Source organism: Falco punctatus (assembly GCF_963210335.1).
Source record: "Falco punctatus genome assembly, chromosome: 2".
NCBI classification, from domain to species: Eukaryota; Metazoa; Chordata; class Aves; order Falconiformes; family Falconidae; genus Falco; species Falco punctatus.
The window spans coordinates 27,307,811-27,321,896 of NC_137581.1; the positions used below are offsets into that span (position 1 = coordinate 27,307,811).

The following is a 14,086-nucleotide window of genomic DNA, read 5'->3' on the forward strand; positions in this document are numbered from 1 at the left end:
TGATGAGACAAAAGCAGATAAATTTATTTGAGTGTATTTGTAAGACGTGTTAAAGCTACTATTTAATAAAATAAAAACCTGATCACCAGGTAAGAAAACCTTTTTGGAAATGCTTTCTCTTTTCAAAGCATTGTACAAATACCCTGCTGACAATCTTATAAAACATACATACTGCAAAAATGAAACATACAACAAGAGCAATGAAGAATTACCTCAGCTTTCATCACTTCACTTGATAGAAACTGTTCTCATGTTCCATTAAGTACAATAATATATTTGGAAAATGTAAATAACCTAATTACATTTTCTTGTTTCAATCTGCCAGGCACCAGTCATATATCGCAGTCGTATAAAAAGAAGATCCCTGCCCATCTGCAGCCAGCTCCAAAAAGGAACTAACTTAGAACCTGTGATTAATGAAGAAGAAAATCAGAAGGACATTGTTAGAAAAAATGAGCATTGGCGAGACACACATTTAAGCAGTCATGAACCTCTGCATTCTCAGCACATTCAGCCCCACAACCTAGAGCTTAACATTAACAAAAATCTATATGGTGAAAGTTACTGCTTTATAGTAATTACATTATAGCATAGGTGTGCAAACAGCACAGTACTTCCACGTATGTCACAAGATGCAGATGAAGATGATGTCTTCTCTGTGACAAGGTTCTGATCAGGTAAATTGGAACCTGAACACCAATACTTAGGCAAATGATTCTTTAAGACTTTGGAGAAGACCACCACATTCATCTTACAGCACCGATATGGATGTGCCAATCTTCAGACAAGGTAAGGAACTCACACTATGAAACCAAGTCCCCTTCCACCTCTGCTAACATTTGTGTTACGTACAATATACGTGTGGAACTGCTTTGAAAAAAACCCCACATTTATTTTCTAGTAAAGTTGGCTTACAATGTTCTCTACTTGCACCCTTCATCACCATTGCAGTTCACTATACTTTCTCTTGTCCAGGGATTGTTTTGAGGAGAAGAGATTCAGATTTAAAAAAAAGAAAAAAACATGAAAGGGAAAAAAAAAGGAGCTGCATTTGATGCGAGAGGAAGGAAATGAGCAGAAACAAGCAGTACCTCTTAAGCTGGCTTTACCATGAAGAAGTATGTAAGGAGCTATACTTCCCAGTAACCCAGTAACAGAGACCTCCCTACAGGTCTGAAGGAACATCACATCTGAAGATGAGAGGCTGTCTTAGAGGAGGCCTTAATAGGTGGGCTGAGAATTTTTGAAGGCGAGGCACAGTGAAATGGAGTTGAATCAATAAACGATGGTCAGACTTATTTCACAGTATTTTACAATTGCAAGATTTTTATTAACACATTACAGCAAGAGGGCATGCCAAAGTAGTGCTTTGCCCTATAACTACCTACTTTTGTTTCCAGTGGGGGTGCAGAGTTTCCCTCACTTGCTAACCGTTCACTTACTCTTCCTGTACTATGCCATGGCAGAAGGCTGGCAAGGATATGAAATTCAAAATTTGTATGGAAAGAAGGCTGTGTGTTATCAAAATCGGGTAAAATATCCAAGGGTCTTCCCATATTTTATTCTGGATTGACACATAAGGAATCTTGCAAGAATATAAACAATTTCCCCACCTTCAATTTCGGTCCAGTTGACAGCAACTTCTGCTATAGGTATTCTCAAGTGCTGAGCTATATAAAGAAGTTCCACATCAAAGGCCCTGAAGAAGAACAGGAAAGAGCAAATACAGTCACACTTACTTCCAGAAGAAAGATGGTGGCACTGTCAATTAAATCCCTGGCCTGATTTAAGGAGGTCGGTGTTCAGTTACGAAGTTGATACCAATGGTCTACAGGTCAGATGCACATGAAAGGGAAATCAATTTCCCTGACGGACTGGCTTAGGACATAGCCAATAAACAGACGACAATACTTCACTGCGCCTGTTTTTGAAGGTATAGGTCATGCTGTGTTCTGACCACTGCTCACTTTTCATTCTGCCACAATCATGATTTAAATATTTTTATAAACCAAGCAGTCAAACATGCAGTGTCAGTCTACATCTCTAGTAGTTTCACCAAAGGGGACAACTCCCTGCTGTGGCTTTACACTGATCTCATGGTTTCTCCTTGTACTTTCCAAGTCAAGAATAAAGGCAGCAGCATAAAAGTGAGAAATAATTTATGTTACTGTGCATAACAGAACCTGAACAGCAGTCGTACTTTACCCAGTGACCATTTAATGTACAATACAAAAACCCTCTTAAGAGACCTGTCTTTTTTGCTGGCACAATTGTTTGGAGGTTGTGCAGCGAAATGAATTGGGTAAGTGATCCTGCTCTAAGTCAGCTGCTCCTCCCTGCCCAGTTTGTCTAAAATACATTTTAATACTCTCGGTTGTCCGCACAGAGAATTGTTTGCGTGTTTCATTCTTGCAAATGCATGCTCAGGTGGTCCTTCTGGATCTGAGATATTGAGGCTTCTGATACTAGAAAAGTGTTTTGGCAACTACAGCTTGTAATGCTCATGTAAAAATTGGTATATGAAACTACCAGTAGCTGCTATTGACAAGGGTGAATGTAAATCACAGTTATGAAGATTCTGGTGATTTTGGTTAGATTTCTTAGATTTATTGACTGTTGGGTCTTCCCTCCCACCTTTGTAGTCTTCAAATGCCAGTAGGGGTGTTCTTGTTCCTTAAGCGAGTTCTAGTAATTGGAATTTAAATTAAAGAGCCCTCCCCCCACCCCCCAATAAAAAGCTTTTTTTAAAATACTAGCCTATATTGGAGAAAAATGTCAATGGCCATCCACATCTGATTTCTACTAGACTCAATACATATTCAAACACAGATTACTTTTCTTTTCCCCAGGGAACTAAACCTTGACGGTTAAGGAACCAGAAACGTTTTACCCAAGATGTTGGTAAGGTTTCCAGTTTGAAGTCACTGGAACAGATGTTCCAAACCTGCTTACATAGGTCTTGAAAATGCAGCTGCAAGGCAGTCAAGTACAATTCAACACTAGTCTGCATTTTCTCTCAATAACTTCCTAAGTTTAAAATCTTAAATTCTCATTGCTAAGTCCAAGACAATTTTCTTTTGAAATTTTTTTAAAAAATATAATCTTTTGCCACTGCAGAAAATGTATGCAATAAAAAAATAACATTATTCGTTCACGCTTCAAGGGTTGCTTGAATTCAAGTCATTGGTAATCCCATTTAACACTACGGAAAGGGTAGAAAGGGACAGACAGGTGAGCAAGAGCAGGCAAAAAGACACTTTAACAGGTAGCTTGGCAATTCTAGATGTTATTTCCTTCTGGTTCAGACCACCCTCTCCTTTTAAGCAGTGCAGTGCAGTTCTGCAAAACTATTAATGCATGGAACAACAGAAGGCACTTTGAAATGCGCGCTTAGGTATGACATACATGTAGGTTCCCACTGAAGTACAAACAACAGCACACTGGCTCGCTGGCAAAATCGTTACCAAACATGCATCAACCTGAACTCCCACTGTACGTGTATGTTACGGGAGAGCTACTGATATCACCCTGGACAGCATTAAAACATGAAGGGCAGCATAAACAGAGGTTATCTGCAGAGACTACAGTTATTGTGTATAGAGAATTTAGAACCGCTTTGTAAATTTGATTTTGATTAGGACAAAGGCCTTTTAATTGTCACAAAAAAAAGTTACAGGAATAAATAGGTTTCTTTTACCTCGGTGAACTGAATCTGCTCCAAGCAGCCTTGCCATTTCCAGTTTTCTTTAAATGAGAGTTGAATATTATTTTATTAATTATGCCATGGTGTCTTCTCTTGAAGTTGTATTATTAAATTTTTTGCTGACATTTTACATTTGTATGCCAAAACCCCCATGTATTCACCTTTGAATGTTTATGAGTCATGTGTATTAAGATTAAATCTAATTTTGTAATACTTATTCCTTAACTGGCTAAAAATCTTAAGAGACAGATTGATGAATTATACTATATAAACTGCTCTAAAACTATTACTACATAAAGTATTAGCTTAGTGAACTATCATTTGCAACAATTCCTATGGACAACTGATTATTGGAATGTCAGTATATGCATCACGCAGTATAATAATGTTAAATAGTTTGGTGAACTACAGTGCTCTAAGGATTAAAAACACAGGAATTAATCGGGTTGAACACTGTTACATGTGGTTGCCTTTTGGATAACAGTGAAAGAATCCTGAAATTAAAAAAACACTATTTGAAGCTGAAAGGAGAATGACTTCCTTAGTATACCACTGGGATAGCTTTTTTCTTCCCCAGTTCCCCACCACCTTTCAGTACACCTCGCAGGCATACTAGAGTAGTTAACTGGGGAATACAGACCGCAGTGTGTTCAATACACTGACAGTATTACACTCATTCTGCAGAACACCAGATCCAGATGGTACAGAAGAACCATACAGAAGTTTCCATAGTCAGGATTTAAATGCGGGTATGTTAGGTGCAGGCTGCCCTAGAGGAGATCAAAGCAACACTGGTGGATGAATTGGTAAGTGCAATACACGTGTTTTGACATGAAGCCATTTGTGACTAGTTAACATGTGACAGAACTGCTCTTAGAAATAGCTGGGTATTATTCACACTATGTACTTCACCAGATCCTCCTGCAGAGAGTGAAAGTAGATGCTTTCGGGTGGTGAGAAGCAGCTCAGAATACCTATAGTTTGGCTCCAGCCTGAATGAATTCAGGCTCCAATCTAAGTACCCACAGTTAGACACCCAAAAATACATCAGCAACTTCCCCGCCTATTTCTAATAGTGGCTCCATTACATATTATATAACACAAACAATGTTATATGAAAGAAAGAAAGAAAAGAACATCGCCATGTGATTGTGTTTACGCTAAAGAGTACTTTGGGTTAAGTTACAATTTAAGATGATGCTGGCTAAAATTCAGTTGAACACCTAGTTGGTAGGTATTTAAATGAATTCAACTGTTTTAAACTGAACTCTTAAAATGCTTCAGCTTATGAAAGACATATCCCGCACAATTATTCTGTATTTTCAAATTGCACTAGGACTCTTTGAGTTTTTTTCTCATCCAATATCATGTTTCAAATCTCAAAATCAGGCCTTCTGTTTTAACTGGAATTTATGACTTTTCTACCCAAGATACATTGTTCCAGCAAACTCTTAATGGGCAGAGAAAACTTTCAATGGTCAAAGAGGTCTAAGAATGAAACAGGATGTCAAGAGCGTTGGACTGCCAGTGCTGCTCTAGCTGTACTGTGGCTTTTGAAAGTCCACACACATCTGCCAGGACTGGGACTTCTCACAAACTAAACCAGACATAGTTATAACAGCAAAATATTTTTGTGTTGATTAGACTTTCATAAACAATTCTACTTGTCATGCACATAACCAGGAAAAACCAATTCGATCCACTGCTTGTGTTGGTCTACAATGCAAAAGAAGTGGAAGAAAATCCCTATAGTAATATGAATGCTTTTTATATAGAGACTCAGATCTACAGTTCAGTGGCAAACTGGAGAAACAAACTTTTTTTTTTTTTTATATTAAGCCTTTGAATTTTAAATGTGAAATAGCATGGCTTGTTCAGTGCACAAGGCAATTTTTATAGACAACAGTAACAGCAACAATTTGATCTAATCAGTGATCTGCTGAGTTGCATAGTATCATAAATTGCCACTTTACAAAAGTATGTCAATCAAACCAGGACTACAACTATGTTCTGAATTTTCTCTCATTTTATCACTATTCCAGGTAGGACAGTAACAGCTGCTATGTCTAGTTCTCCTAGGTAAGGAGACTAAGACATTTTCTGGTTGAAGGAAAATTTATGGGTTTTTTTGTAGTCAGAAGAGATCAATGGCCAAATTTAGGATAGGAAAATTCTGCCAGGGAAAGCATTTAATTTTCCAGTTTTCCTCCTATGCATTAAAATTTAACACAAACAGTTACATTTCTCAGGTCAAGACTGTAGATGCAGAACTAGAGCTTCTTTTGGAGCCTGAAAGTGAGTAATTCCAACCGTCTCTATTATGTTTTTAAAATATCCCTTTTAATTTTCTTTCAAGTTTTAATTTAAAAAATGTGCTCCATCCATTTCAGAAAAATAGATTAGTGGTGTAATCAGATTCAGAACCTAAAATGCAAAGCATATGCTCCCTGTTCAAAAGGTTGCTCTCATTTCAAACTAATGTCAAAACTTCAGTATTTAGAAAGTAAATTTCAAGAATGTTTGGTTTGTATTCATATATACGCAGCCAGCTCTCCAAAGGACAGTTAAATAAAAAAGACAATGAGAACACTCACAAAAAAACCCCAACAAACTAGTTTAGGAAGTAAGCATTATTTCTTAATGTTAAAATGTATAAACAGTTTCCCAATTTTCAAAATGCTTTCTAAACTTTAGGGGTAGTTTAACAAAATATTCTAGGAAATATCTTGGTCTCTCTTTAAAGTGTTACACGATCCTTATCACCACAATGATAAAACACTGTTTTACTTGTATATTCAGTTTGCTTTTAAGATTTCTTAAATATAAGCATGTATAAATCAAACTCAGCACAGCAAGAAGAAAAACTGTTGTCTATTTTCTAGTATTTTTAACATTAGAGAGGTGATACTCAATTCAATGTCCACTGGAATAGAAGAAAGCAGCAAAAAGCGAAGGAGGTCTAAGCGATCAGTTTTTAGTTCTTAATGCAGCTGACGCTGGGTTACTTCCTTATGATTAAATTAATACTGGAACTGTAAAAAACGCACATAAGATTGTATAAAGGAAGATCTTGATGCTCTCCCCTTCTTTTTCCCATGAAAGGTGAATATGGAAACACAAGACTCCATTTTATTGGTGGTGGTGGTGAAACACTGAAAACACCATATGCATTAATTTTTGGTGTCTCTGATGGCTATTTAAGTACAGAAACTTAAAAATCTTTGAGCCTGTCCAGCCTAGCAGCAGGAGAGCTATGTTGTTTACATTGACATATTGATTACCAGAGTGTAAGCTGTTCAGCTTCCAAGAAAGAGACTCTGTTCCTAGTGCTCCTTTACTGAGGTATGTTATCAGCCTGCTGAGAGACACAGAAATAAAATCTGTATTATTTCTTGAGTGTATACGGCTCTACCTTTTAGAGCAGTATTGATAACATCCAGCACTTCAGGGCAGTCTCCTGCTGCACAGTGCTAACTCAGCACTGGTGCTCTCTTGAATGCAAAGGAACTACTGGATTCCTTTATCCAAAGCGAAGAACTCTCTGGTCTGTTTTGTCTACAGAAACAACTGGCGTTGCCTACAGAGCCCAGAAACCGATCTGCCTTTGATGCAAAATTGCTTCAATAGTTTTTATTCTAACTCACTACTTTCAGGATTTACTGCATAGTTTATTCTTTTTACACAGCTGCAGCACCAGCAACCTGACACATTGTTTTTCCTACAAATTACTATACTATGAGTCAAATTTACCCTACTGAACTTCAGTCATCTACAGCAGAGATAACACCTTCTGTACAAATCGCCCAGAGTCCCTTTATAGTCAAGGGCAGGAAACAGGCATTTGTTGGCTGCACTTCATCTGGCGTCTTTTAGAGGCTTATATTAGGATGAAGTTAATTATACTCTAAAATCGTCACTTCTATTGGTCTAAGAAGGGATCTAGGTGACAAGTAGATGCACTCTATAGAAGCAATGGAGCAAATCCTGTCCATCGTGCATGTGTACTTATATTCTAACCAAGCAGTAAGCTTAATATTTCAGGGCAGGAATTATTAGATAGCCCATTTTGTAGTAGTTTTATATTAGTATCATGAGGAAAGAGCTTGTGTATTGATGTTTAGTCTAAATATTTATTATGCCTTCACCTAAGAATTCACTTAACACAGAAATACCTCAAAAAATCTGAGCCTGACAGAACTTGTGCAGACAGGACAGATGAGGCTCCTGCAAAAACCAAATCACGTTCATTCTCTTCAACAGCTCACCACATGCTCCCAGTTCAGCAGCTGGGGAGCCCTAGAAGATTCAATGGCTAGGGTGCTGGCTCTCAGACAGCTTTTATCCTAATAAATCCTGCTTGTTTGTTGAATATTCTCCAGCATTCTCCTCCATTATTACCTGAATATCTGAGCACTGACCATACTGAACTGAACTGAACTCTTCTTTCAATACCTAACAGACCTGCGCTTCTTCAATGGGATTTTAAGATTCAGAAAATATCAAATAATTTCTTCAGATGTCAAATACCCCCAGTGTAGTGATGCAGAGGTGGTAATAAACCCAGATTTCACAGCCTTTTGTCCAATATCAAGACAGTGGTTTCTCTGCAACCCCTTGCTTATGGTGTCCATATGAATGAGTTCTGTTACCCGGTTAGGGACTCCTCATTGTTCCAAGTCAACAGAAATATGATACTGACTACTATTTCCTCCTCTTATTTCTTCATAGTAATGATTTGTACAGAACATCCATGACCAATGTCTAATCAGTTTTTATTTTCCTTTTTACACACATTTACATTATGCAATGGAAAGACATCAGGGGCCAGTTCTGTTTAAAATAAGATGTTTCCATTAGTGGGCTATTTCAGATTCTTAAATTATTACATACAATGGAAGCCAACATAAGGTTCTATGATGTTTGATATCCCTATATAATTTCCAACTGCAGCTGTCTGTACAAGGCAGATATCTCACTTATAACTACTGTTTCCGTTAATACACCCGCCTTCCCTGCACACTTATACCTCCCCATCTCCCAATTCATTTCCAAATCTTGTAAATATTCACTGGGAAGGGGACAGTACTTTGTTTTGTGCACTGACATGTTATCTACCAGTTACATATGCTGAATAGCTAGCTGTGAAGTTGATAAGTAACTTTTGAGTCCTTACTGTAGTTTTTTCTTCAGCAGTGACAATAACCTGAGTTTCTCTCCTCTATGGGGGCTTCAGCTCCTACAAAACTTGCCAAAGCTTTCAGTCTTGAAGTCTCTACTCTTCTGTCAAATTTGTTTAAATTAGCCAGTAAGTATGAAAATAAAGGCAGGAAAGCACAGAGACTGCTGAAGGACAGATGAGGATAAAAACAGGCCATATATTGCCTGTTTTGGCAGAAAATTAAACCAAACTAAAAAAACCATATTGTTGTGTTAGGCACATCTGTGACTTGGAAGTATCTGAAGAGCTGTTTATTGGAAGAATTTGAAATGAATTTTCTTGGCAAACAAAATAGATATTCTTCATCACTAACCAGTACATTTCAGATAAATAAGAAAACATTCAGGGGATTAGTTTGTGAATTAATGTAAGTAAAAGAGCAAGAATAGTTTTTATATATGCAATTTTATAGCAGCACATACAAACACAATGAATTAACACACCAAGACATGAAGATCTGGTGTGTTCCACACCAGCAATATAATTACTATAAAATAAGTTAGCAATATCCCTTTTTTGCTGCCTCTCTTCCTGGGTAATGGGGTACAGCACAATTATTTTTACTTGTTGCTAGAGAATCTGAGTGGCAGAAGAAAGCTTGTTAAGACTTTTTTCATAAAAAAATGAACACTTGATATGTCTGACCAGTAACTACAATTATAATCAAAATCTTCAGTTTAAACCAGAATAAGATTGAACACTGCATTTTTACAGATTAAAGTGATTATCCTCATTAATTTCTTCCAGTATTTCTTAATGAAGTAATTTATAAAGTGAAGTTAAATAAGGTAATTTTGAGGTGTGTACTTCTGGGCCTCACATATGTGTTTAACCATGTATTTAGAAAACCCTTGTATATGAAATTTACAGAATTTTATAGATCAAGTTTGGTTTTGGAGGTAGCAGCACAAATCATACTTCTGGCTCAGCCACAGGTTTTTTTTTAGGGCAATAAGTAAACCACTCAGCTAGGAAAGTGATTTTCCAAATGCTGACTGCTCATAATTCCAGATTCAGTTCAACAGAAGCTCTACGTTCCTCACCAGTTCTGTGTGCCCAAACACTACTTTTGCCACCCCATTTTGGAGGAGCAAATACAGCTCAACTATCACTGCCAAAGCTCAACCTAAAACTAGATGTATTGGAATTGACTAGGACTGTAGCGTTACGCACATTTTTGTACAGGAACATTGTTCAGTAATTCCATCCCCTGTCAGCAAGCAGTAGCCCATGAGAGATTTTCTTGGATGAAGACAATAGTTAGAAAAGACTTTATTATACTTGATTAAGTCATCCTTTTTAGCAGTACTTGTAGTGTAAGAAATTTAAAAAGATCACGGTATGCGTGTGGAAAAAGTGTTTCAGTTCCGTAACTGTAGTCATGACTGTGTTACTCTCACAAGGGTTCTAGCTAAATTACAATGAAAGACAGCTCTAAAGTAATTCAAAAACTATGCATTATTTTCTACTGTCTTAAATTAATGACATATATCAGTAGTCCTCTCATGAAATATTCTAGCAAGAAAATAAGCAAAGAGTATGCACTTCTTTCCACTTTTAGCCGTCAGCAAATACAAACATCTTATCAGATACGGATTTTAGGTAAAATGTTTTGGCTAAGCAGCACTGAATTGTAATGCATATTTTTTTTTTAATAGGATTAATAACTCTTAACTGTCCTTATCATAATAAGAGCTTCTCTTGATTTCTTACTCTGCCTGCATGGCTCGTATCTGTAAAAGGAGAGAGGACCCTCAGAATCAGTTTGCGGATTACAACACAATCAAAAATTGTTTGTTTGGAATTTTTTTTAGAGCAGTAAAGAAAAGAGTTATTGGGATTTTTTTTTTCTCCCCTCTCCTAATCAGTTACCAGTTGCTCTGACAAGGCAAAACCAAAATGTCCTACTTGGTATTACATAGCTCGTTATATACCACACGCCAAAGGAAAATGGACTTGGAAGGAGACCACTGTTGCCACCCAAAATCTCAGCAATATAGTCTTAAAATCCTTCTTGCAGTTTACATTGAATGCTATTTTAAAACCAAAACCTAGTAAGACCATCTGTTCCCCTTCTCCCTGTCATCATGAGAAGAAAGAACAAAATTAAATACCCCACTATTTCCTAAAGCATTAATAAAATAGAATTCCTACCAATTACCAGGATATTTTAGCATAACAAGAAATCTAAGTTGCCATGCAAGTAGTACTGTAATTGGTTAAACTGAGCAGCTAGGATTTATACAGACATCACGTGCTTCATAGTAGCTGCAATACTGAAATTACTTTGTCAAAACCATGTTCAATTAGGAAATAAACAACAACAAAAAATGAAAGAAATTACCAGCGTTCTATATGAAGAGCTGAGAAAGTCTCCGAGGCAGCTTTTCTGGTCAAAAGTTTAAATCCACACTGCGTGTCCCTGATTTCTTTGACACAGAGAAACCATACAAGGAAATGGAACCCATACATAAGAAGAGTTCGAAAGTAAGAGCGCTGTGGACGAAAGGCAAGAAGTTAGATGGTTTTATTTAAGTGATGAGCAAAGTGCTGAAAAAAGCTGGCTTACAGGACAATAATCTTGCTCCATGACAGCTTTTCTAAGTTTGTAACCTGTTTTTGTTTTGCACTGGAATGAGACCAGAACTTTTCAGTTTTTACACTGAAACAAAATTTCAGCTGAAGAAGAAAGACTTGCCCGTCAGGCACCGGTCTAGGATATGAGAAGTCCAAGTTCTTCCAGATTTCCTTAATTCAGAGCAGCTTTTCATTCCTGATAATACCTTATTAAGTGGAGCAGGAACCTGCACCCGGACTTCAATTAATGAGTGACAGCCGTAGTATCTCTGCATGATTCTCAGGGAATTCTCCCAGGAACAGTGAAGAAAGAAGAGGGGTGGCATGCTACATGCTCTACTCCACTGGGCATTTACAAGATATTTTTTCCCCTCTGTCTAGTCCTCATTTTCCTAAAACTTGGTTGAACAGGTCCCACAAATTCAATAGTTACCAGGACAAACAATGGAGAATAAGCCATCAGGACTGTATAAAGACTGCTACTTCTAAGAATGCACACTAAAAATTAAACCAGTTCCAGCTCTACTCTAACACGATAATAAAAAAAATGAAAATGTTTTATATTACAAAAAAAAACCAACCAAATGGCAGCATCTCTTGTCTGCCACCCACTTGTTTCATTCAAGACTGAGTTTGCACACACCATGTTAAGGCACTTAAGGGAATGCAATTAGAGAATGCGCTTTTTTTTGCAGTAAATGCTGGACCAAAAGAAAACCAGGACTAAAGTAACATCTGCTGTGCAAGATAATGTTACATTTTGTATTTCCAGCAATGTAACATAGTCTCCTCTTTTGTTCTTTTGCTTTCACAAATATATTTCATTCTCCTGGTAAATGTTCTCCCAGCCTACTCTTTGGTTACACTTATGTTCCTGACATAATAATCATACAGATAAGTTTGTCCATGGAATCCAGAGGCTGGACTCTGGGCTTGCAGAGGTCCCCTCTAGTCTATTATTCAAGATAGCTCCTAAACAACTAGAACTCTGATCCACATCGCTTCTGAACTCACTGCTGGTCTTAAGCTCAATTTGAGTGATTGTATCCACAATTACAAGCCAAATACCACACAAAATGTTTAGGAGCCAACAATTTAACTGCTAAGCATCTCTGGGTGATAATAGATGCCTTTAAAGCTAATAATTTCAAACTCACTTGAAAAATGAGAAGATGCTCAACTTTATTATGTGTATAGGCTTTGACTTAAGGAAATTCAAATTCATAGCTTGTCCCTCAGCAAAGTGCTCTAGCCCTAGATTAATGGTGGACCTAGTTGTGGGTTCTTTGGCTCTTTTGATGAAGGTGAACCATTGTATGACCAAGAATACAAGGCTACTAGCCCCCAAAGGGAAGCTCTTAAGAGGCTGCATGATTGCCAGCCAGTGAAACTGCACTTACTTCACGAAGAGGAGTTGATGGGTTACACTCATCACTCCCAAGACTAATGAATCCGTAGTATGAGATGCATAAATGAAGTACATTAACAATTCTGGAGGCAGAACAGAATTACTTATGTTGTGAGACTGCATTTTAAGGGTGAAATTCTCGTCTTAATAAATCCCACAAGGCTGTTTATCACAGATCCATTCTACTGTTTTAGATGCCACTAAGCCCAGAAAGAAATCCCAACTTCTAAAAGACTGTTCTGAACAATTTTTTATATATACTGCACTATGCAAGAGTCTCTTTCCAGTGTGGTAAAGGCACTCTTCAGTTTCTAGCTTTGGGACACCTGTAACTTCTTGGTAAAGGAATCACCAGCTGGTTTGGTAGTACTGCTCTGTTGGAAATATGGGAAGAAACAGGACACATCCTAAAAAGTGTAGCTTTGCATTTAAAGTCCTGTTCCAATTCCTCTCCCTCATGTAGCAAGACCTTCAAAGGTGACAAGAAATATGAATACACTGAAGAAAGCTTATCTATATTCAGTACCTGACCACACTAAGAAGCACTTCAGCACAGATTTGTCAGCTACATGGTCTCCCTGCAGTAGCAACATTTCCAGGCTACACTGGCTGCACAGCTAACAAGTAACTGCAAATGTGATATTCTGTGCCACAAGCATGCAAGTACCATGTCAAAGATGTATCCTAACTTCTGATAATGACGAAGGGTTTGGATTTGTTTTCTTTTTTTATTATTACTTTTCTGAGGATGCTAACATAAGTACAGCAGTATTTACAAAAACTTTTTCCAGTGAACTATTCCAATACTACCCGATAAACTGGAAGAAAAAAAAAATTAAAGATCTACCAGGGGCTGAACATTACCAGTGGAACTTCTTTTGAACTTTTGTAACTATTTGAGTAGTTGTGTGTATGTTTTATAATCATTTAAAGTATTAAACATCAGTATAAACAAAGCTTACTCTTGAGAACATTCAACATGATGAGCACATCCAATGATGCTGAAAAAATTAGTTCAGCAATGCATCTGTTGCAATACAAGTTCCACGCCTGTGCTTTGTCAACTACTGTCTGCCAAGACATCAGAAAACCAGATGCAAGATAAGAATGTGTGCCTATGCATCACTGTTTATTCCACAAGAGCCACACACAGAACAGTACTGTGTTCAAGACTCAAGTG

At 37.4% G+C, this 14,086-nt stretch overlaps 1 protein-coding gene across 8 annotated transcripts in view; it reads right to left on the bottom strand.

Moving 5' to 3' along the window:
* Positions 1 to 14,086, bottom strand: part of ALG5 (ALG5 dolichyl-phosphate beta-glucosyltransferase) — a 23,509-nt gene continuing 9,423 nt past the window's right edge. For 4 of the 8 annotated variants that reach the window (XM_080376151.1, XM_080376147.1, XM_080376148.1 and 1 more), the window contains 3 exons: positions 11,266 to 11,417; positions 1,614 to 1,699; positions 1 to 407 (listed from right to left, as the gene is read on the bottom strand). In XM_080376151.1, the coding sequence (XP_080232277.1) occupies positions 295 to 407; positions 1,614 to 1,699; positions 11,266 to 11,417 (351 nt within the window). In that variant the 3' untranslated portion in view covers positions 1 to 294. Of the gene's footprint in view, positions 408 to 1,613; positions 1,700 to 4,358; positions 4,474 to 6,984; positions 7,062 to 11,265; positions 11,418 to 14,086 lie in introns of those variants that run through there. The other 4 variants (XR_013926157.1, XR_013926158.1, XM_080376150.1 and 1 more) reach the window with 4 other exon arrangements.